The 22,226-nt window shown below is 45.2% G+C and overlaps 1 protein-coding gene across 2 annotated transcripts in view; it reads right to left on the bottom strand.

The window, feature by feature from the left end:
• The window catches only part of COL22A1 (collagen type XXII alpha 1 chain), a 185,501-nt gene that overhangs the window by 8,343 nt on the left and 154,932 nt on the right, over positions 1-22,226 (bottom strand). For both annotated transcript variants that reach the window (XM_060277589.1, XM_060277590.1), the window contains exons 46-62: positions 21,882-21,995; positions 20,934-20,987; positions 18,995-19,048; positions 17,517-17,570; positions 15,137-15,190; positions 14,050-14,103; positions 12,306-12,359; positions 11,311-11,364; positions 10,264-10,308; positions 9,876-9,929; positions 8,215-8,268; positions 7,394-7,447; positions 6,749-6,820; positions 6,500-6,535; positions 5,456-5,500; positions 4,644-4,823; positions 568-634 (exon numbers count right to left, since the gene is read on the bottom strand). In XM_060277589.1, the coding sequence (XP_060133572.1) occupies positions 568-634; positions 4,644-4,823; positions 5,456-5,500; positions 6,500-6,535; positions 6,749-6,820; positions 7,394-7,447; positions 8,215-8,268; positions 9,876-9,929; positions 10,264-10,308; positions 11,311-11,364; positions 12,306-12,359; positions 14,050-14,103; positions 15,137-15,190; positions 17,517-17,570; positions 18,995-19,048; positions 20,934-20,987; positions 21,882-21,995 (1,099 nt within the window). The remainder of the gene's footprint in view (positions 1-567; positions 635-4,643; positions 4,824-5,455; positions 5,501-6,499; positions 6,536-6,748; positions 6,821-7,393; positions 7,448-8,214; positions 8,269-9,875; positions 9,930-10,263; positions 10,309-11,310; positions 11,365-12,305; positions 12,360-14,049; positions 14,104-15,136; positions 15,191-17,516; positions 17,571-18,994; positions 19,049-20,933; positions 20,988-21,881; positions 21,996-22,226) is intronic.

Genomic DNA, 22,226 nt, shown 5'->3' with positions numbered 1-22,226 from the left:
TGGTCATCAATCAAGACGTTAGTAATATGAAAGGCACTAAAGTCTCACCTAAAACTACTGGAAAACCTGTCTAAACTTAGTACTTTATTTTTTAACAGCAACAAAAATTAGAATTCTCAGGATGTTGAACTCTGTATTGAAGTAAAGTGAACATGCAGCTTCAGGGAACAGGAATGTGACTTTCTCTGCTTCTGCCCTATAGATTCCCCGCAGCACCTCATTTGCTCTGGAGGCTGCCCCAATTCCCTTGAGAAGATTTTGAGGGTGAATGGGGTATGGTGGAGAACAGGGAAGGAAAGGGAAGTCTTGGAGCACAAGTGGTAGTGAGATGAATACTTGTTTAAGCAAGACGTTTTTGCTCCATTTCACAAACCCACACGCTTAAAACTCGTCCCCAATCTTGGCTGAACCATCTCAGTCCAGGTCTAGTTGCTACCCTTATTTAAAAAAAAACAAAAATATTTTAGTTTCTCCTTAACTGTCTGGACTCCCACGTCAACATCTAGCTCTCTTGCAACCATATTGTACATGTAGGGGGTATCATAGTCACTTTGTAGTCAGTCTCACCATCAAGTTGTTTTCCTAGTTCTTCTTGGATGAGCCTTCGCAGAGTTTCCACTGATGGAGTGTCCCCCTAGGGAAGGAAGGAAGGAAGGAAGGAAGGAAGGAAGGAAGGAAGGAAGGAAGACTTCAATGTTCCAGCAAAATTTGTGGCTTACGTGATTGTTTCCCACAAATTCTAGTGTGAAACAGACCTGGAACACACCTCCATATCCCTCTTGAAATTGCAGCTAAGTACTGTAATAACATGCTAACTGCCTGTAATCTTTTCTGTGCAGATTTGGATAGGTGAGAGCTTCATTCTTCTACTCCCCTTCCAAAGCTGTTCAGTGCTTAATGCAAGTCCTCTTATATTAGGAGTGGGACTGAACATGTGTGGAAATTATCTCCATACATTGCATTTTCAATTGGAAAAAAGCCTCGGGAACCTTTCAAGGTAATAGATGTCCTTATTTTCCAATTAGCAGAAATAAGGGCAAATGTGCGGATCTCTGGGAGGAAGACCTTTCATTGCCTACAGACAGCCACCCAATCTTAAACAACTCCTCACCCACAATAATACAACCACCAGACTTAACATGGACACTGGTACCAGAGCCTGCAATAAACCCAGATGCCAACTTTGCTGCCACATACACCCAGACAACACCATTACTGGCCCCAACAACATCCAACATACCATCTCAGGACTATTTAATTGCTCATCTTCTAACATTGTGTATGCCATCAAATGCCAACAGTGCCCTTCAGCTCTCTATATTGGACGAACAGGCCAAACCCTACGCCAAAGGATAAATGGACACAAATCTGACATCAGGAACCAGAAGACAGAAAAACCAGTAGGAGAACACTTCAATCTCCCAGGACATTCTATACAAGACCTCAAAGTAGCTGTCTTACTACAAAAGAATTTCAGAAATAGACTGGAAAGAGAAGTTGCTGAATTGCAACTTATCACCAAGCTCAAAACCATGGAGGGACCTGGTTTGAACAGAGATATCGGATTTTTATCTCATTATACATGATAAGCGATCTTCAGCCATCTCAACCCTTGCTTTTTCATGCAAAACCATTTGCAGTCGTTTCCGGTCATCAACAGCTATCAGTCAGTCAATCACCCATTTCCACCACCCTTCTGAGTGATCCCCCCTCCCCATCCCCACCCCTCCCCACCCCTTCTCTACATAAGTGCCTGGAAACTTCCATTTCACTGTATCTGAAGAAGTGTGCATGCACACGAAAGCTCATACCAAAATAAAAACTTAGTTGGTCTTTAAGGTGCTACTGAAGGAATTTTTTTTATTTTACTTCGATCCAGACCAACACGGCTACCTACCTGTATCCAAAAATACTCTCTGTTATTTTTTTAAATAAAAAAACAACCTCATCATCATTGGTGCAACTGAATCCCCCCCATGTATGATCATGAAAAATTAATTCTAGAAGAGGTTCTGTAGGTGGTTTTTTGTTTTTTTGTTTTTGGTATGGGGGCCTGAGGCCAGTAGTCATAAATCAATGTCAACAGAAAATGTTCTTTTCTTATTGTTAAGTTCACCATCACTGTTACCAGCAATCTGTTAAGGGCAGAGGGACTCTTGACAATACATGTGTCCTGCTTTATAGAGAACGTTCCTCTAGCTCAGGCATCCCCAAACTGCGGCCCTCCAGGTGTTTTGGCCTACAACTCCCATGATCCCTAGCTAACAGGACCAGCGGTCAGGGAAGATGGGAATTGTAGTCCCAAAACATCTGGAGGGCCGAAGTTTGGGGGTGCCTGCTTTAGCTTAAGGGTTGTCCAGTTTCAATCCAGTTGCAAGAGAGCAATAGGGGTCTCAAAGTTGCCAGTGAACAATTAGAAACGCCATGGGAATAGGCTAGGCAAGCAAAGGGGTCCCCTGGCCGCAGTCTCCCCCACTATGGTGAGATGCACTGTACTTACAATAGCAACAACCATTTTATTATTTGTACACCACCCATCTGACTGGGTTGCCCTAGCCACTGCGGGTGGCTTCCAACAAATATAAAAGCATAATAAAACTTCAAACATTGAAAGCTTCCATATACGGGGCTGTCTTCAGATTTCTATGAAAGGTTGCATAGTTACTTATCTCATTGACATATAGTGGGAAGGGATTCCATGGGGAGGGTGCCACTGCTGAGAAGGCCCTCTGCCTGGTCCCCTGTAGCTTTGCTTCTCGCAGTGAGGGAACCGCCAGAAGGCCCCCGGTGCTGGTCTTCAGTGTCTGGGCTGAGCGATGGGGGTGGAGACCCTCCTTCGGGTGTATACAGGGCCAAGGCCATTTAGGGCTTTAAAGGCCAGCACCAGTGCTTTTTTCCTGGGGATACACATACCCCTAAACATTTTGTGAATCTTTGTACTTTTTAATTGTATTAATTGTATTTATTTTCCCCAATTCAAACTATAAAATGGTGATTGTCAAAATGAGAGTACTCCTAAACATATTTTTTTTAGGAAAAAAAGCACTGGTCAGCACTTTGAATTGTGCTTGGAAGAGTACTGGGATCCAATGTAGGTCTTTCAGGACTGGTGTTATATGGTCCCAGCAGCCTCTTCCAGTCACCAGCTGGCACATTGTGGATTAGTTGTAGCTTCCGATCCACCTTCAAAGGTAGTCCCCCCATTGTTGCAGTATACTTCCTGTTTAAATTATAGTATGTATTTCTAAAGTTGCATCAATATGCATTAATATACAGTGGGAACTTGGTTTATGAACACCTCGGTTTACGAATTTTTGGTTTACGAACGCCGTGGACCCATCTGGAACGGATTAATTCACTTTCCATTACTTTCAATGGGAAAGTTTGCTTCAGTTTATGAACGCTTCAGTTTATGAACAGAATTCCGGAACCAATTACACCCATGCTTCGGGTTAAGTACGCTTCAGGTTGAGTACTCCGTGGACCCGTCTGGAACGCATTAATCCACTTTCCATTACTTTCCATTGGGAAAGTTCGCTTCAGTTTATGAACGCTTCAGTTTAAGTACTCCGTGGACCGTCTGGAACAGATTAATCCACTTTCCATTACTTTCAATGGGAAAGTTTGCTTCAGTTTATGAACGCTTAAGTTTATGAACAGACTTCCAGAACCAATTGTGTTCATAAACCGCGGTACCACTGTACCTTATTTTTCTGTGTATAACATGCTCCCATGTATAAGATGCCCCCTATATTGTGGGACTCAAAATTAAGAAAATAATGGGGGGTGGAGAGAGATTCCCCAAAGTTGTTGAGCTTTTTTTGGGAAGGATTGTCCAGCGTTGTTGAGCTTGGGGGGGGGGGTTGCCAAAAATTGCTCACCCACAAAGGCCAACGATCCCGTCCCCTCACCGGCAAAAGCAGCAAACTGCCCACCCAATAGCCGAAATGACAGCCAGTCAACACCAGCCCTTGCCACAGCCACAAATAACTATCTCTGAAAAGCAGGAACAACCAACCCTGTGTCCCCACAATGCACTATCAATGTATAAGACAACCACAAATTTTTAACATTAAATATTAATTTTAAAAATCCAGGGACGTGGGTGGCGCTGTGGGTTAAACCACTGAGCCTAGGGCTTGCCAATCAGAAGGTCAGCAATTCGAATCCCTGTGACGGGGTGAGCTCCTGTTGCTCTGTCCCAGCTCCTGCCAACCTAGCAGTTTGAAAGCACACCAGAGCAAGTAGATAAATAGGTACCACTCTGGCGGGAAGGTAAACGGCATTTCTGTGCACTGCTCTGGTTTGCCAGAAGCAGCTTTGTCATGCTGGCCACATGACCTGGAAGCTGTACGCCGGCTGCCTCGGCCAGTAAAGTGAGATGAGCACCGCAACCCCAGAGTCGGTCACGACTGGACCTAATAGTCAGGGGTCCCTTTGCCTTTATTATTATTTTTTTTAAAAAAACTAAAACCTAGTCTTATACATGGAAAAGTACGGTATGCAAATCTGTGGCCCCTCTTGTCCTTCTTTGAATGTGTGTGTAAACACCCCTTTCTCTATCTTTTTAAAAAACACAATGGACATAATTGACAGAAAACTTCTTAAACCTTCTCCTAAAATCCAGTTTTCACACAACTCACCCTAGGCCCAGGAAATCCAGGTTGTCCTGGAGGACCAGGGGGTCCAGACTGCCCTGTGTCCCCTGGTGGTCCCGGTTGACCCATTAATCCAGTGTGTCCCTTGCGCCCGGGAATCCCAGGATCGCCAGGTGGGCCCTTCTCTCCAGCTGTGCCTTTTTCACCTTTAGTTCCAGGATCCCCCTGTCAGATAAAAACAAGCATGTAATCAAAGAATGGTTGAGTTGGAAGGGGCCGACAGGATCGTCCAACCCCTGGAAATGCAGGAATAGAATCAGAGAACTGTAGATATGGAAGAAAAGAACGGAGCCTTCGGTAAAGAGGTTTGCAAAGCATGCCAGATGGATGGGCTGTGGACAAGGTTGTGATATTGCTCCATCAGACTGAAAGGGGGAGATTGAAGCAGGCTATGCTTGAAAAAAGAAATGCTTTTGTGAGAGGGAAGACTACCCTTCGGAGGACCATCTTGTCCCAGTAGGCTTTTCTCCATAAGTGTTTTTTGTCCAGGCAGCTAGCATACCTCAAACGCTTCACAGGACCAAGAAAGAAGCTGACATTTGGGTGGCCAGGGACCTGAGATATTTGCAAGCTGTCAAGCTGGTTGAATCTCGGTTGGCTTGGAGATATGCCAAATCTTAACCTTCAGTTATAGGGGATATCGCTCCACCTATTTCTGAGCAAGCCTGATGTAAGCCACAGGTGTCTTGCCCAACTCTCGTGCATTAAGGAAATGATTTCTGGCAGCAGCATTCAGACTGCCTTGGGGACTTGCCAACGTTGCTCGACATCGACATCTGTGAAGCTCTCCAGCTTACCCTGTCACCCTTGTCTCCAACACCACCTGGCTTCCCTGGAGTGCCCTGCAAGGAAATAAATAGGTCTGAAATAAGAAGAGCCAGTTAAAATAAAAAGAAGAAGAAGAAGAAAATATACTGTTGCTACTTTTGGTGCTCCCAGAAGGGGCTTAATTTGCAAGTGGATCATTAAGATACTGCAAACAGATCACTGGTAATCTTTTTTTTTTTAACTTATCAAATTTATTCCCATCCTCCAAAAATAAATTCAGATTAAATTGGAGAGTGTGCATGTCATATGGACTAGCAATTCTATGGGGAGAAGTAGGGTTTGTAAGGGTGTAGTTGGGGAAGCGGAGAGTCACAAGGCCACATAGAGAAGAAGAAGAAGAAGAAGAAGAAGAAGAAGAAGAAGAAGAAGAAGAAGAAGAAGAAGAAGAAGAAGAAGAAGGAGAAGAAGAAGAAGAAGAAGAAGAAGAAGAAGAAGAAGAAGAGTAGTTTGGATTTGATGTCCCACTTTATCATTACCCCATAGTTGCCTTTGACTGGACTTAACTGTCCAGGGGTCCTTTACCTTTAGAAGAAGAGTTTGGATTTGATATCCCACTTTATTACTACCCGAAGGAGTCTCAAAGCGGCTAACATTCTCCTTTCCCTTCCTCCCCCACAACAGACACTCTGTGAGGTGGGTGGGGCTGAGAGACTTCAGAGAAGTGTGACTAGCCCAAGGTCACCCAGCAGCTGCATGTGAAGGAGCGGAGACACAAACCCGGTTCCCCAGATTACGAGTCTACCACTCTTAACCACTACACCACACTGGCCCCGGAGGGCCAAATTTGAACCCTAGGACCCTTCCCTGTTGTAATAGAACCTCCCACCCATCCAAAACCAAAAGGAGGAGAATCTAGAAGCACAAACATTTGGGGGAGATTTAAAGAAGTTTTGCACCTGGGGAAACTGCACAGAGAGAATTAAGGAAGAACAACAAAAGGGAGTTGTGCTCGTTTTATGTCATATGCTCAAGGAATCAGCATCCACCTCTAATAAAGATGTCAAAACACACACCTCTTTCCCTGGGATCCCCTTTTCACCTGGTTCTCCCTGTGAAATAGAAAGCACAAACAGGATAAGAGCCACACGGTCAGAAGCTACTTCTGATAACCCAGCTACACTTGGTGAAAATCTCTTTGGGCTCTGGGCTCCTGCAGCCTCCTTCACAGAGTTCTAGCGGGTGACACTAAGCAATTACAGACAAATGAGATCCTATTATTAGTTCTGTCTACAGTGTGTGGCCAAAATTGCTTTGCTGCTTACAGGAGGTCCTCGCGGCCCGATGAATCCAGGGAGTCCTGCACTGCCTGTTTCTCCTTTGCTTCCTTTGGGACCCTGGGAATACGAAGAAGAAGAAAAGAGGAAGAAACAGATGCTGGTTGATATTCCGATCAGTGTTATTAAAGATATGGGAGGGCCTACAGACAAATCATAGACTGCATGATGGTTAGATAGTCATAAACAAGGGATGCTAGGGATAGAACCTGGAGCCTTCTCTACTCTATTCCACTCTATCCTGTTTACTGGTCATTCAGAAGCAGCCCCTTTTGCTGATAAGAAACTCTCATAAGTCTGAAATAAAGTGATGAGAGAATGGCAAACAGGTTTCTCAGCCAGTTGCACATTTCTCCTCTGGGAGGCTGCCAGCCTGGTCTGAATTCAATATATCCCATGGATACACCATCCTTTCGTCTCCATTTGGCAATAAATCACAGCATGTAACAACCACTCATTCTGCTTCATTCATTCATTCATTTCATTTGTATCTCACCTTTTTTCTCTAAGATGGCATACATGGGCTGAGAGACAGTGAGATGGCTGAGTGAACCTTGGTCTCCCAGCTCCTAGTCTAATACTCTAACCACTACAGCACACTGCATGTAATGAGGCTGGGACAACAATACTTACTGGGTTACCTGGAGAGCCCGCTTCCCCTGGGGGGCCTGGTGATCCACTCTTGCCCTGGAAGGGGGAAAAACAGCAAGTAGTCTTTTTAAGAACATTTTAAGAACTTTTAAAAATAATTTTCTAAGTTTTATGTCTTTGTTTCTCAGTTTGATCCATTTACATGGTTTTGTAAGCATTGTGGTATTTTATGCATTGTAACTTGCAGTTATTTTTATTGATCATAGTTTAGTAATTATTCACTGTAATTGTTTAGAGTGAATCTCTGTTTAATTATTATTTGCTGGTGTTTTGAGAGTTGATTTTATTGTGTGCTATTATATTCTACTAGATTATTGAATGTTACTTTATTTGATATAAGTTGTTCCATTTTTAAGTTATGTTTTATTACGACTTTCTGTACTGGGCCAGATTGCTCTAAGATGTGTGTTCTTCTATATTTTGTTGCTGTAAACTTCCTTGTGTATAGTAATATAGGAAGGCGGTATACAAATTAAAAGTGAAATGGAATAAAATAAAATAAAATGAAACTTGGGAAGAAGAGACAAAAGACCTCAATTGGAAACATTTCCACACTGGATTATGCATACATTTGCACAATGAGTGCAATCCTGGTTCATGCACAAAGTTGTGCACACATTGGACTGTTTCCCCTAAGAGGCGCAAACAGTAAATTTCATTTTTCATGTTCAGAAATGCCAGATCCATTTCCTCCCCCTCCCCTCATCCCTCCAGAGTCCCTTGTACCACTTAGACAACTCCGTTGGGACCCAGTGGGATGTGTCAAACATGTTACCCAAAAGCCATAGGGAGAAACAACTCACTGCGATTCCTCTGAGCCCACGTGGGCCCTGGGGCCCGGTAGGGCCCGGATCCCCCTGCAACACAAGAGTAAAAAAGGCTGGGGTGAGAAAGAGTCATTTCTAAATTGCTAATCATATGAAATATCATAGAGATGTGCAAAAAAAAATCAATAAAAGGAAAGAAATCACTGTTTCATTACGATCATCAAAACACTATAATCAGAATAAAGGTAAAGGACCCCTGGATGATTAGGTCCAGTCAAAGGTGACTATGGGGTGTAGCACTCATCTAGCTTTCAGGCTGAGGGAGCTGGCGTTTATCCACAGACAGCTTTCCAGGTCATGTGGCCAGCATGACTAAACCGCTTCTGGCACAATGGGACACTGTGACGGAAACCAGAGCGCACAGAAATGCCGTTTACCTTCTTGCCACAGTGGTACCTATTTATCTACTTGCACTGGGATGCTTTTGAACTGCTAGGTTGGCAGGAGCTGGGACAGAGCAACGGGAGCTCACTTCGTCGTGGGGATTCGAACCGCCGACCTTCCGATCAGAAAGCCCAAGAGGCTTAGTGGTTTAGACCACAATGCCACCAGTGTCCTTATAAATAGAGTAGTCAACAAGTGGCTCGCCTGTCTGGATGAGGTGCATTTTAACATGTTTACGGATGAGAAAGGAAGTCAGTTGCCAGCTGAATATACTGCCCAACTTGTGAGCGAGGACTGACTCATTTTTCCCTGAAAGGCGACCAAGATAATAATAAAAAAGCTAGAATCTTATTAAAATCAAGGAGCAAGATGGTAATAGAACCCAAGAGGAAAGCAAAACAAACACAAAACAGGGATGGTCCTCATTACGAGAGGAAATTCATCTCTATCATATCAAACATATTATCATGGCAGCCTTGCCTGCTATGTTTTGTGCCAGAGGTACCAACGAAGAAAAAGTTCAGCCTCTCCCTAGCAGAGGGCACACATACCTTCTGAGAATGCCCCTTTAAAGTGGTTCCAAGTGTGGGCCCAACCCTTTCTCATTTACCACTTCCATGTGTACCTTCTTGAAATTTCAGGTTTTGAAATGCGGACTTGAAATGATGAAAGCCAGTGTTTCAGAGCTGTGCCAGTGTTTCCTTTCAGCCCGGACCCTATTAACACACACTCCACCATTTGCAGAATCATAAGAGCTCTTATTGAAGCCCGCCAGTGAAAAAGCTAGCTGGCTAGGTTCAATTCTAATCCATCTAACCTCCTCTGGAGTAGGTTCGTGGGGATGTCAGAAGGAGATAGCATCTGCCCATGTGATGCCCAGCTAGCTCACATGGTCCTCAATTGTAAAATGTATGATGATCTCCGACAACAATTCCTAGACCAACTATGTATCCCAATATGGAAACTGGAGACAGAGGTTATACGCTTCCTATTACAGGGGAGAGATCAGGAGCCCACCAAGACAGTAGCTAAATTCCTCCATTTGATCTTTTGCCACCGAAGTACATTACAGGACCCTGCCCTTCTTGGAGACCCACAGAGGTGAAATAGATTGTTGGTCCCTCTTCCCTTTGGCAAGTGACTGTACTGATGATATGGCGACGAGATCGTACTGGCCTATTTACTTTGAATGTTTGTAAGTGATGCCAATAAAGGTTTTGATACTCTTATTGAAGCCTAGGTGGCACACTTACATCTTTTCCAGGTTGCCCCTCACGGCCGGGGGGCCCTGATGGACCTGGTTCTCCCTGCAACAGACAAGTGTAGGAGAGAGAAAACTAGAGGTTAGAACAATATGGAAGTTCCATAGAGATTCCTAATGACCCAGATATGTGATTTGAACTTCCACAGATGGCTGTCCCAAAACTGGACTCAAGCTATGAGCAGGCATTGATAGGGGCATGGATAGGACTTGACTCCAGTCCTGGTAACAATGCAGCTTCAACCATCAATGTTACCATAACTAGGAAGCCATTACCCCTGACTTATTCAACACTGGTGACAGGAGAGGTCTTCTTCTGGGCGACTCTGCCCATCCCAACCACTGTTTGAGTCAAATTGAAGGTCCAGGGCATTGCTCACCCTTGAGCCAGGTGGTCCTGCGTCTCCTCTCGGTCCCTTAAAACCCTGAAAGGTGAAATGGAGAAATACGTAAAAGGTTATTCTTTATATGCATTTAAAAGGACTTTCTAAGTTACAGCTTTCTTCCACCATGGAGCTCAAGGCAATGGGGTAGGAGAGCTGAAAATAATATTTCACATCTGGCAACCAATATATCTCTTTGTTTTAAGACAATCTTAAAAAGCCTGGGCCACAAATTTTCACGGCCCTCCAGCATTAACTCTGGAAGTGTCTAATCAATTCTGACCAAACTAAGCCTCCTAGGGCACAATACATATCAGGAAGCTTAGTTGGGTCAGAATCGAGTACAGTCGTACCTCGGAAGTTGAACGGAATCCATTCCAGAAGGCCGTTCGACTTCCAAAACGTTCAGGAACCAAGGCGTGGCTTCCAATTGGCTGCAGGAAGCTCCTGCAGCCAATTGGAAGCCATGGAAGTCACGGCAGATGTTCGGGTTCCAAAGAACATTCACAAACTCACTTCCGGGTTTGTGGCATTCGGGAGCCAAAACGTTTGACTCACAAGGCATTCGACTTTAGAGGTACGATTATATACGCCTCCAGAGTTAATGCTGAATGTGGTACGTTGCTTCTGGGAAATGAGCCACCATAGCCGCTAGAGGGCCATGAAATTTTGTGGTCCGGGGCTTTTTAGACTCTTCTACCCGTGTACCATCTGAAACAAAAGGGGCACAGCTACACTGTTCTTAATAAATTACTTTTGAGCCATGATTATCTTGTGCATACCTATGTTTCCTAGTATGCTCACATGCACACATGAGTATGTGCACAGACCCCTCCTCTACAGGAACATACCTTCATTTTCTCCATAAATAGAACTTAGCCTTCAATGAGCATTTGCATCAGTCTTGCTGCAGGAAGAACAAGCTTCTCAGATAGTGTATTCCATGCTAGCTAAAGGAGAAATATGCACCTGCCCCCTCCTCCAAAGATTCCTGGTGGAAAAGGACATATTTAATGGACCATGGTTGCCTTCAGCTGGACTTACCGGCAATCCTCTTGCTCCCTCTGGTCCTGGCAGCCCTGGCTCCCCTTGTTTGCCCTATAGGAAACAAAGCACATTTATAGCCTGGCAAGAGAGAATGATCTCTAACACGTGGGTGACTCTGGATCAAGCTCAATGTGATAACATTCACAAATCTATGTGAATGGTCATTTAAAAGTAAATGCTATTTAAATAGCATATACAGTGGTACCTCTAGTTGCGGACACGATCCGTTTCGGGGTGCGAAAGTCCACAACTAGAGCAGTGCTGCTGCGCAAGCATGGAGTACGACAGAGTGCTTCTGTGCATGTGCGAAGCATTCAGAACACTTCTGCGCATGTGCAAAGTGCGCAGAATGCCTCTGCACATGCTGCAAAACCCAGAAGTATACACTTCCAGGTTTGCCACATTCGCTAAGCCGAAATGTCGCAACATGAACCTAATGCAACATGAGGTATGACTGTATATGGGTCTGTTCCAGAGTTAGACCCTGGGTGGGGGGAGCAGAGGGTCTTTAATATCCACACACCCCTTCTTCACTCAGAAGCAAGCAACATATTCCATGATATCACAGCATCTCAGCCAATAGTGGTCTCATGGCTCCCAGGTTCTAATCCAACACTCTGACCACTACACCACACTTGTTGTCTTGCAATGAGCACTCACACTTTACACTGTGGGTGCCCTTTGCAGGATCGCACACGGCACTTTGGATCCCAGGGAACTTACCAGTTGTATGGGCTGGCCTGCCTGCGTACATATGCGTCTTGCAGGGAACCCCCATATCCCATTTACCCCGTGGAGCCCCAGTTCCCCCGGCTGGAGGGCTGGGAGGGATACACACTGAATGCCTAAGCCAAGGTCTTCCTACATTTGAAAGGTTAATAAAGTTGCGGCCAAATATTCCTTTCCAGTGGTCCCTGGGGGCTGAGGCGGTCGCTGCCTGGTCACGCAAAGATAATACCAAATTGGAAAATATGTAAAGGTCATCTCCTTACTGGTTCCCCAGGAGGTCCTGGCTTTCCATCTTTGCCATCCTTTCCAGAAATACCCTAAGAATGAAGCAACAGTAAGTGGACAAGATTAGAAATGCAAGAAATGTATACAGTGGTGCCTCGCTTAATGAATGCCCTGCTTAATGAAATTTCCGCTTAACGAAAGGATTTTTCGAGCGGAGGTTGCCTCGGTAGACGAATTCGTTTTATGAAAAATTCGTCTAGCGAATCGCGGTTTCCCATAGGAATGCATTGAAATTCAATTCATGCGTTCCTATGGGGAAAAAATATATCAAAGAAATTCAATGCATTCCTATGGGATTCGCTAGATGAATTTTTCCTTATAAGAAAAGACCCGTGGAACAAATTAGATTCGTCTAGTAGCGAGGCACCACTGCACAACGTTTGTTTCCTTATGAGCAAATATTGTAGATTCATAATTGTGGATAAGCATCCCATAATACTACAAGTCGGTTTCCTAACACTTTGACAAATGAAATAAATAAATGTATTTATAGACCATCGTCTCAATAAATATCAGGGCACTGTAAAGCAATATATGCATACAGCAGAAAACATAAGGAGCACCATTAAGAATAGCACAATGCCTCGGCATGAGGTACAATATGCAAGCCTGTCAGCTGGCTGAGCTGGAAACTCCACCGAACAATAACCAGGAAAAGAACAAGTCAGGCAGCCAAGGTCTCATTAGCCGCAATGTGAAACAACAGGCAAAGTCACATTGCAGAACGTCTCGAGCCAGGGGTCACAAATAGGTCCACGGGGACCTGAGCAAATAAGATAACCTGTCATGGGCACAACACACACACACACACACACACACACACACACACACACACACACACACTGCAAGCCAGTCAACATGGCAACCTAGTGTATAGGCTGCAACAGAATGCTTCATTCGAGCCTAATTTCATCAGGGTGGGAGGGAAAGCGACCACCATGGCACCAGTGAAGAATTCTGTGCACACCTGGAGGTGCTACAATGGCAATCGCCTCTACTGGAGATTATCCCTGGCCTATTCTTCCTGCAAAGCATGGGCTCTACCACTCACCGCCAGCTGTACCCTGGTTCCAAAATGGGTTTGTCTCTCTGTCTTGTGGCTTATTCCCTGCCTCACTTCCTCTGATGTTTTCTCTCTTACTGTATGTTCACTTTCCCTCGTGTTACTAATTGCACCACAAAGTTCAAGCTGGGGAAAATGTCATTTGATTTTTTTAATGCATGCCAATTCAAATCAGGAGAAGTCCAGATCAGATCTTGAGAAGACAAGCATAGAATGCACACACAGCATCTCAGTATTTCCACATATGTGGGGAGGGGGGGCAATGCTGCAAAAGATGATGATGATGATGATGATGATGATGATGATGATGATGATGTATTATTTATATGCTGCCCATCTGACTGGGTTGCCCCAGCCGCTCTGGGTGGCTCCCGACAAAATGATTAAAAACACAATACAACATCGCACATTAAAAACGTCCCTGAACAGGGCTGCCTTCAGACGTCTTTCAAAAACCACACAGCTCTTTATCTCTTTGGCATCTGCTGGAAGGGTGCTCCATAGGGTGGGGCCTGACCTTCCTGACGCCACAATGGTCAGGCACATATGCAAGTATGCCACACAATCTATTTGCTGTTGAGATATGCCAGGGATTCAAGAACACTGCCGTTCCCTGCATCTGAGATGTGTCAATGTTTAAAAATGCAGGGATAACTCACCAGAAGTCCGGGCAATCCTGGTGGCCCCTGAGGTCCTGATGGGCCTTCTTTACCCTGCCAAAGAGACACAGATGTGGAGATGTTCACACAAGCTTCCCAGGCAGAGACATCCCCAGAAGAACAATCCGTTAGCAAGGCATTCTGAATTTAAGCTTAATACTGCTTAGGCCTTTTGGGGTGGGGTGGGGAGTGGGTGTAGCAGGGAGCAGAACGTACGTGACCTCCTGGCAATGAAATCACTGCAGCTTACTGGGAGGGAGACTGGAAGGGGCAAGGAGGAGGGGAAGTCAGTACTGCACAGATAAACCAGGAAGAGCGCCCATTTTGCTCTTGACCTCTCTGCCACTTTGCCCCTCCCACTCTCCCTCTGGATAAGAAGAAATGACTCTGCTGCCAGGAGGTCAGGTAAGTGCCCTTAGGTGGTGCCAGAGGCGGAGGTGGGTCAAGCACACACACCCACCCCAATATTACACTCTTCTCCCACTTGCAGGACTCCTGTCGTTAATTTACATTGCTATTTTCTTTCTTTTAGAGATCTTAACACGCGGGACACCACTCTCCCACCTAGAAATATACTTTGCACGCCTCTGTGTGTCCCACCACCATTTTTTTCTAGTGTTGCGACTGTACTCCCCCTGCTCCACCACACCATGTACTACTGACGCATTTTGAATTTAACCATCTTTCTAAATTAATGGAGAATTTGGCTGAGAGTTTATAATCCACTAGTCTTCATCTGAGTATCTCAGTAGCTTTCAAACCTTACAGATTCATGGAATGCCTTTCCACATCTACTTATTTTTTCCAAGAATCTACTATGGGACCACTTAGGCAAATGATGGCTTCCTCCTTTTTTTGGCGGGGGCGGCGGGGGCAGGGATATAATGACAGATTGAATACAGCGGACGCTCAGGGTTGCGAACGTGATCTGTGTGGGAGGCACGTTCGCAACCCGCAGCATTCACAACCCACACCTGCGCGGGTCACGATTCGGTGCTTCTGTGCATGCACATGTGCTGAAACCTGGGAGTAACCCGTTACGCAACCTGAAGCGGCTGTAACCCGAGCTATGACTGTAGTGACTTACTATTTCTCCAGGGTTTCCCAGTGGTCCTGTAGGTCCTGCAGGGCCCTCAGACCCCTAAATGAAATAAAATAAAATAAAGGACATTTGTGACCATTAAAGATGGCAGCTTGTTTCTGAATCAGAAATAGTCTCCTCAAACAAAATGGAGGCAACTCTTACGAGCCTTTGGACTTTCTTTAAATGAAGACAACCAGCCCAACTTGGTGGGCCATAAACTTTGCTACACTTTCGAGATCAGCATTCCATAATGCATATCAATGGGCTGGATTCTCAGAAGGTGGCTAAACCTCTATCATCACCACCTTCAGTGTGACTCCATCCAGGGAAGGCAATTTACCAGCTTCCCAGACCTGGGAGCCCCTCACCCACAGAGCCTCTGTCTTCTCAGAATTCAGACACAGTTTATGCCGAGTCCTTCCTTGGGAGTTTCAAGTGGAGGAAAGGAAGCAGGTGAGAAGCAACAGCAGGAGAGAGCCTGCTAGCTACAGCAACCCGTCAACATTATTTCATTCACCTTCTGGTTGATGCAAAGCAACTCTCTGCATTGCAGGCAGCGGCTCCTTTATATCTGAGGAGGCTCCCTCTATGATTTGGAAACTAAACATACAGAGAGCCTCCATGGATGCAAAATCCCATCGCTGCCTTCTGTGAGTTGGAAGGTGATGGCCAGCATTGGTGAAGCTTTCATGGTGGTTCCCACTGCCCCCTCCTCATTAGTCCGTTTCCCCCTATTTGGAATGCCTGAGCAGGGCTGTAGAACACAGCCTACCTGGGTACAGAAACTGGATGCAAAACAGAAAGAAGAGATAAAGGATTTCTCTCTCCATTTATGATAGTTCCAGATTATGAAAACCCTATGGGAAAACACAGCTGCTCACTTGGGTTGGGGTGAGATTCTTATTGATGCCCCTCAAAATCCAACATACTGTGAGATGTAATCCATTGAAGCAGTCAAATACAACATTCTTTGTTTCCCTAGACTGGACACAGGCAAGGGGATGTTACTCCAGCCAGTATATCTTCCTGTCCCACTGGTTTGAAGTGTCCTCCCCCTGCATGTGACCAGGCAGATGGGCGTGACCCTCGCTGACTCTATAAAAGAGCTGAGTCACACAGCCATTTTCGTCCTGATGCCATGCTGCTCTCCTGCGGCCATTTTGTTTTCTTGATGCTGTTCTCGTCATGCATTTTGCTGTCTGCTGGCTCTCAGCCAGCAGCACATGAGCTCAATCTCCATATGGGATAAACTCACACTTTGTTATGTAACTACTAGCTAAAGCCTGCCTTCAGGGATCATACTGTGAACTGAGCGTGAGTAAACGCCTTGTAACCTTTAAGGAAAGACTCTTGTGTCTTTGTTCTTTTGAGAGGGATAAAAGGGGACACCAGGAATAATCCATCTGGGCAAGCCAGATTGGATTCCTTAACTAAAGTGGTTCAAACGAATCTGAAAACTAGCTTCCTGCTGTATTGAGGGGAATCTGCTCTGCTACATGACTCACTAGTGTGAGTGAAGGAAGGATAATATTTAATTAATATATCCTCTCCTACTATCCTTAACATTCCCACACATGCAAGAGAGGGCCGGTGAATTGTTGTGGGCTTCTTTTGAGTTTATAACCAGATGGATGGATGCAGTGCAGAGGAAAAGGGGATAGATAGATAGATACCGTGTTTCCCATATTTTAAGACACCGTCTTATATTTATTTTACTCAAGAAAATAAGCCTATGGCTTATTTTATTTGGGGGGGGTGTCTTATTGTTTTATTACTGTAAGTATCTCCTAACTGCAGCCAGCGTTGCTGCTGCTGGGTCCCGCTGGCTCAGGGCTCGGAGCACACAGCAAGCCTCCTCCTCCTGCTGCATTGCTGCTGCTGGATCCCAGAGGCGGCCTGCTGGGTCAGTGCCCAGCAGCGCCGCACGGAGCGCCGGTTTGAGGAGGCGGCCTGCCGGATCGAGGAGCCGGTCTGCAGAGTCAGCGCCCAGCAGCGCCGCACGGAGCACCGCCTCCTCAATCCACCACGGTGCTGCTGGGCGCCGACTCTGCAGCTCCTCGATCCGGCGCTCCGTGCGGTGCTGCTGGGCACCGACCCGGCAGGCCGCCTCCTCGATCCAGCGCGGCGCTGCTGGGCGCTGAACTGAAGGCCACCTCCTCCTCCTGCCACAGCCAGCGTGCTGGGTCCCGCTGGCTGGCTGGGGCGCTCGACAGTCTCGTTCCGCGCAATACAGAGGTATGTCTTTTTTCCGGGGTATGTCTTATATTTCACAAATCCTTTAAAAAATCCTGCTATGGCCTATTTTATGACTACGTCTTAAAATAGGGGAAACATGGTAGGTAGGTAGGTAGGTAGGTAGGTAGGTAGATAGATAGCATCTTACAGGTGGACCTGGATTTCCAGGGGGGCCCATGAAGCCAGGTATCCCAGGATGTCCCTGCAGAAGACAACAACAGCATTTCACATTCACTTAGCATCTTCATTTGCAAACCACGTCCCCAAAGAACCTCTGGAATCTCATCAAAAGCTTGCTAGCAACCAAGCAACCAGGAGAGCGAGACGCCCAAAACATAAGCTAACTTGGCACCGCAATTCTATGCATAGGTTTCCAGAGCATGAACTTGCATGTTTTAACAAACTGCTTTTAATATACATAAGCTTCTGGGAACGGAGAAGTTGTCAAGAAACATTACGGGGTTGGCTGGGTGCAAGAGGCTAACAACTTGTCGTGCGTGCGGCAAGAAACCGTGCACCCCAAACCGCCCCCATCCACAGCTGTGCCAGGTCTTTGCTTGGGGACAGAATCAATTTAACATACCGTAATTCAGCATGCCATTTCCTCAGGTCACTGCAAACAAATGGATGCACACACACCCCTCTTTTGAATGAACGAACATTTCCCTTGCACATTGAATGTGTGGTTCAGTGGTTAAGCACATGTTTGGGGCAAGCACATGTAACACAGTAGTGAATGTTGGTGTGGTTGGTGATTTTTTTTAAAATAAGACAGCTGGTGGAGGGGAGGTTTGAGCAGGAAGGCAGAAGGGGTACTTAACCCTCGCCTTGAGCAATAACAAACAGGAAGCATCCCATGGACCCTGTTAGTAAAGGATGTGTTAAGGAATAATCATATACAGAACCTGCTGGGTAATGTAGTGCCTTGAAAGTAAAACTCTCTTCCCTTTAATTCTGAATTACCCTCCCATAAGTTTTACTACTTGTACAAATTTGATATTTTATTATAGCAAAATACGAGTTTCTTAATCTCAGGGTTGTGGGTGCAAGCTCCATGTTAGGCAAAAGATTCCTGCATTACAGCAGTGGGCCCTTGGGGTCCCTTCCAACTATGCAATTCCATGATTCCACACAAATGATAATAATTTTGTTATTTATACCCTGCCCATCTGACTAGGTTGCTAATTCCATGATTCTATATATGGGCCTGTTCTCTCTTGGGCAACCCATGTGTTATGCACTTTTCAGTTTAGGGTGACCACTGACAAGTCTTCCCTCAAGTCAGACTGGTGTTCTGATGTGTCTAAAGAGCAGGTCAAAGGTCCTATTTGATGATCTAGACATTCTGCTTACTGTGCTGCTTCAAGAAGCATATTTAGAATAGAAGAGACCACAAGGGCCATCCAGTCCAACCCCCTGCCAAGCAGGAAACACCATCAAAGCATTCTTGACAAAGCATTTCTGCCTCATTCTATTTTACCTTCCAGTAGCACCTTAGAGACCAACTAAGTTAGTTATTGGTATGAGCTTTTGTGTGCATGCACACATTTTCAGATACACTGAAACAGAAGTCGCCAGACCCTTATATACAGTGGGAGAGTGGGGCGGGGTATTACTCTATTTTACCTGTTCACCCTTCGGTCCAGCCTCTCCAGGCATCCCACGGTCTCCTTTGGCACCCTAACAAAAGACAGAGGCATTCAAATCACAAGCCTCAAACACACAATTACATTTTAAGCATGGTACACTGGTTTCCCCAAAGAAACATGGAGGCATACACATTTCAGTGTTTCAGTTGTCAGTGAAAAGTTTTCTCAAATAGCAGGGGCTTAACCTCCTCTTGCTGCTTGCTGGGTAGAACCTTGATCAGGGCCAGGGCCAGGTCTGACGTAATCCTGGGCAATTGGCCCCATGGTGGCTGCCTTGTTCATTGATGAACCCTAGTGGGCTTATCTGGTGAAGACCACAGGCAGCTAGGTCTAGCAACCATTTTGATTTTTCACAATGTCACTAATGCAGCATTGCTCCAAGGCATTGTGGGAAATTTAAATGGTGGCTTCATTCAGCCACCTAGCAATGCTTCGGGGTGCCAGTCCAGGGGAGGGTAGCTGATGGGTCTCAGAACCTCAGTGAGTTAGAGACTTTCCCCTGTATGCAAAGACAAGTCTCCAGTAGATCGAGTGGACAAGACCAAATAGTGGGCCCAACAGTCAAGAAGGTGGTTACTGCAGAGGGAAATGAGTGGCAGATGGGACTCATCAACCTGGGAAGGTAGCCCATCTAGGAGAAGGAAAGCTCTGATCCTAAACCTCTGTTGCTTTGTGGCCATACTCATTCATGAGAAAGGCCTTGGGAGTAAACCCTGAGGAAAAACCCATACCCAATGTGTTGCAGGACATCTTCGGGAGAAGAAAAGCTAAGAAGTAAACCCTACACAAATCTGGAGTGGAGTCCCTAAGGTTCCTTGCATGCCTCCTTCCAACAACTCATGTAGCCAAGCTGGTATCAAATGTATTGCTCTGCTTTCCTTTGGACCACACATTAGTGAGGCCAAGAGGCGAGGGTCTTCTCATCTGGGCAGCCAAGGGCCTCCATACACGCTGCCCAGGCTTACACCCCAGAGAGGTCAGGTTGATGCTAACATAGCAAAAGCAACAAGGGAGGCAGCAATTAAAAGTTACCGGTCTCTGCAACCACAGCAGGCACTGCGATTCTCCAATGATTTAACCTCCCCCCAGAAGCAGACTCCATTGTCTCTTGAGATAGACAGACGAAAACAACAATAGGTGGGGATGCCGGTGTGAGCAGAATTAGCCCCAAATTCAGTGGAGATAGCTTACCCCACTTTGAAGTAAGTGAAGTAAGACATATTTACATGTTTCTAGATGTGTAATAGCTTCTAGAGTCTTTTTAGGTGCTTGTAACTGGTTTAAATCTGGTTTAATGTTATTTTTAAATTGTATTGTTTTATCACATATACTGTATGTTTGCTGCCCTTGAGATGAAGGGCAGGGTATGATTTTAACAAATCAATAATTATTGACAACTAAATAGACCCCCCCACACACACACCCTTAGGACCAGTAAGTCAACAGTGGGCATAAGATCAAAACATTTTCACTCAGCCCCAGCCAAGGAGTTCTAGAAATGCCCGGAGGGAAAAATCAGCCACAATCTCATTTTTCTTTGCCTCGTTGGCATTTCCTTGAGTTTCTCCAAGCAAAGGTCAATGGGCTCAAAATTTCAGGACTTGCCTTTTTATGACACGTGGTCCATTTTTTTCCAGAAATGTACTAAAAGCCATTTCGAAAGTCAGTCAGACACTTTAATAAATGGGAGGACATTATTTAGGCTAGAACTTCAACAATTCTGGTAGGCGGGTTTGTTTGTTTGTTTGTTTGTTTCTCTCTCTCTCTCTCTCTCTCTCTCTCTCTATATATATATATATATAGTACCCCCTACCCCAAAGAAACCCTCTTCCCCAAGAATGGCAGAGATTTCATCCTGCTATCCTGCTTCTTTCAAACAAAAACCCTGACATCACACAAGAGAAGGCAGAACTGACCTTGGGACCTTCTACACCTGGTGGTCCGGGGTGACCTCTGGGTCCCGCCTCTCCCTGAAAAACAAATGAAGATCAGATGGAAGGTAGCAGAAGACCCCACATATTCAGTGGATGGGGAATCGTATCTATATGATCCAGAGTGCCAAGATTTCCTTCCATTTTTTTAAAAAAAATCAATTAGTGGCACAGTTTCAGCAGCTGCTTCTTCCTTATACCACGTCTATGTTGGAAAGTTGGTGTGAAAGTTAGCATTAATTGCATGGTTGCAATTCACACATTACACATTTGTTTTTTTAAGATAGTCATCACCCTCACTCCCCAATTGGGACCAGGTTGATCATGTACAAAGAGGGGATAGAGTCACACGGGGATATATTTGTACTTATATTGATATTTTGTAGGGGAACTATAAGGATGGAGAAAGTTAGATCTAGCAGAAGAACAATAAAAGGGTAATACAAGTAATAGGAGAATTTATAAGGAAAGCGATATATAATTGGTTTGGAAGAAATTTTAATTGGAGTGTATTGATGGTTTTATTGTAGAACTGTAAAACTGTATTTGTTGTTTGTCTGTTTGTCTTTTTTGTTTATAGGTATGTATTTTTGCTTATTGATTTGTTGTTCTTTTAAGACGAGAAATAAAGTTTATTTTTAAATTTTAAAAAAGATCATGTACAAAGAGGGGAGTTTATCCTGGGCTGACTAACCATTGGCCCTCCAGATGCAACTGGACCGCAACCCCCATCACCATGACCATTGGTCATGCTGGCTGGGGCAGATGGGAGTTGGAGTCCAACAGCAACTGGGGGACCACAGCTTAGCTGCTCCTGGTTTAATCTTTTCCCCACACTGTTGATCAGTGCATTGACATGTAACAGTGTCTAGCGTTCAGCTACCCATCTTCCCAACCTTGATGAAGAAAGGGTGCATGTTTTCTCTTTCATACCATTTTCCCAACGGGGCCTTCATGGCCAAGTGGACCTGGAGGGCCTCTATCACCCTTGAATCCTGGCATTCCTGGAAGTCCAGGTGGTCCGGGAGGGCAGTCACTGCAAACATCCTTAAATAAGAAAAGGAGAATTAACACTTCACTGTTGTGGCAGACGGCCTCTTTTTGGCTGGTATCTAACAGCACTGGAAACTGCCTTATTATACAGAGAAAGAGCACTGCTCCATGTAATTCAGTACATTGACTGGCATCGGCTCTCCAGAATTTCATGCTGGAGTTGTGCTCTGATGTGCAAAAGCCTGCAAGTCAGAGCAACTGATGAAGACAGAAGCTGAGAAGTTT

This window comes from Zootoca vivipara, chromosome 8 (assembly GCF_963506605.1).
Source record: "Zootoca vivipara chromosome 8, rZooViv1.1, whole genome shotgun sequence".
NCBI lineage: Eukaryota > Metazoa > Chordata > Lepidosauria > Squamata > Lacertidae > Zootoca > Zootoca vivipara.
The sequence above is the reverse complement of the archived record's forward strand: the minus strand, read 5'-3'. Positions and strand labels throughout refer to the sequence as shown.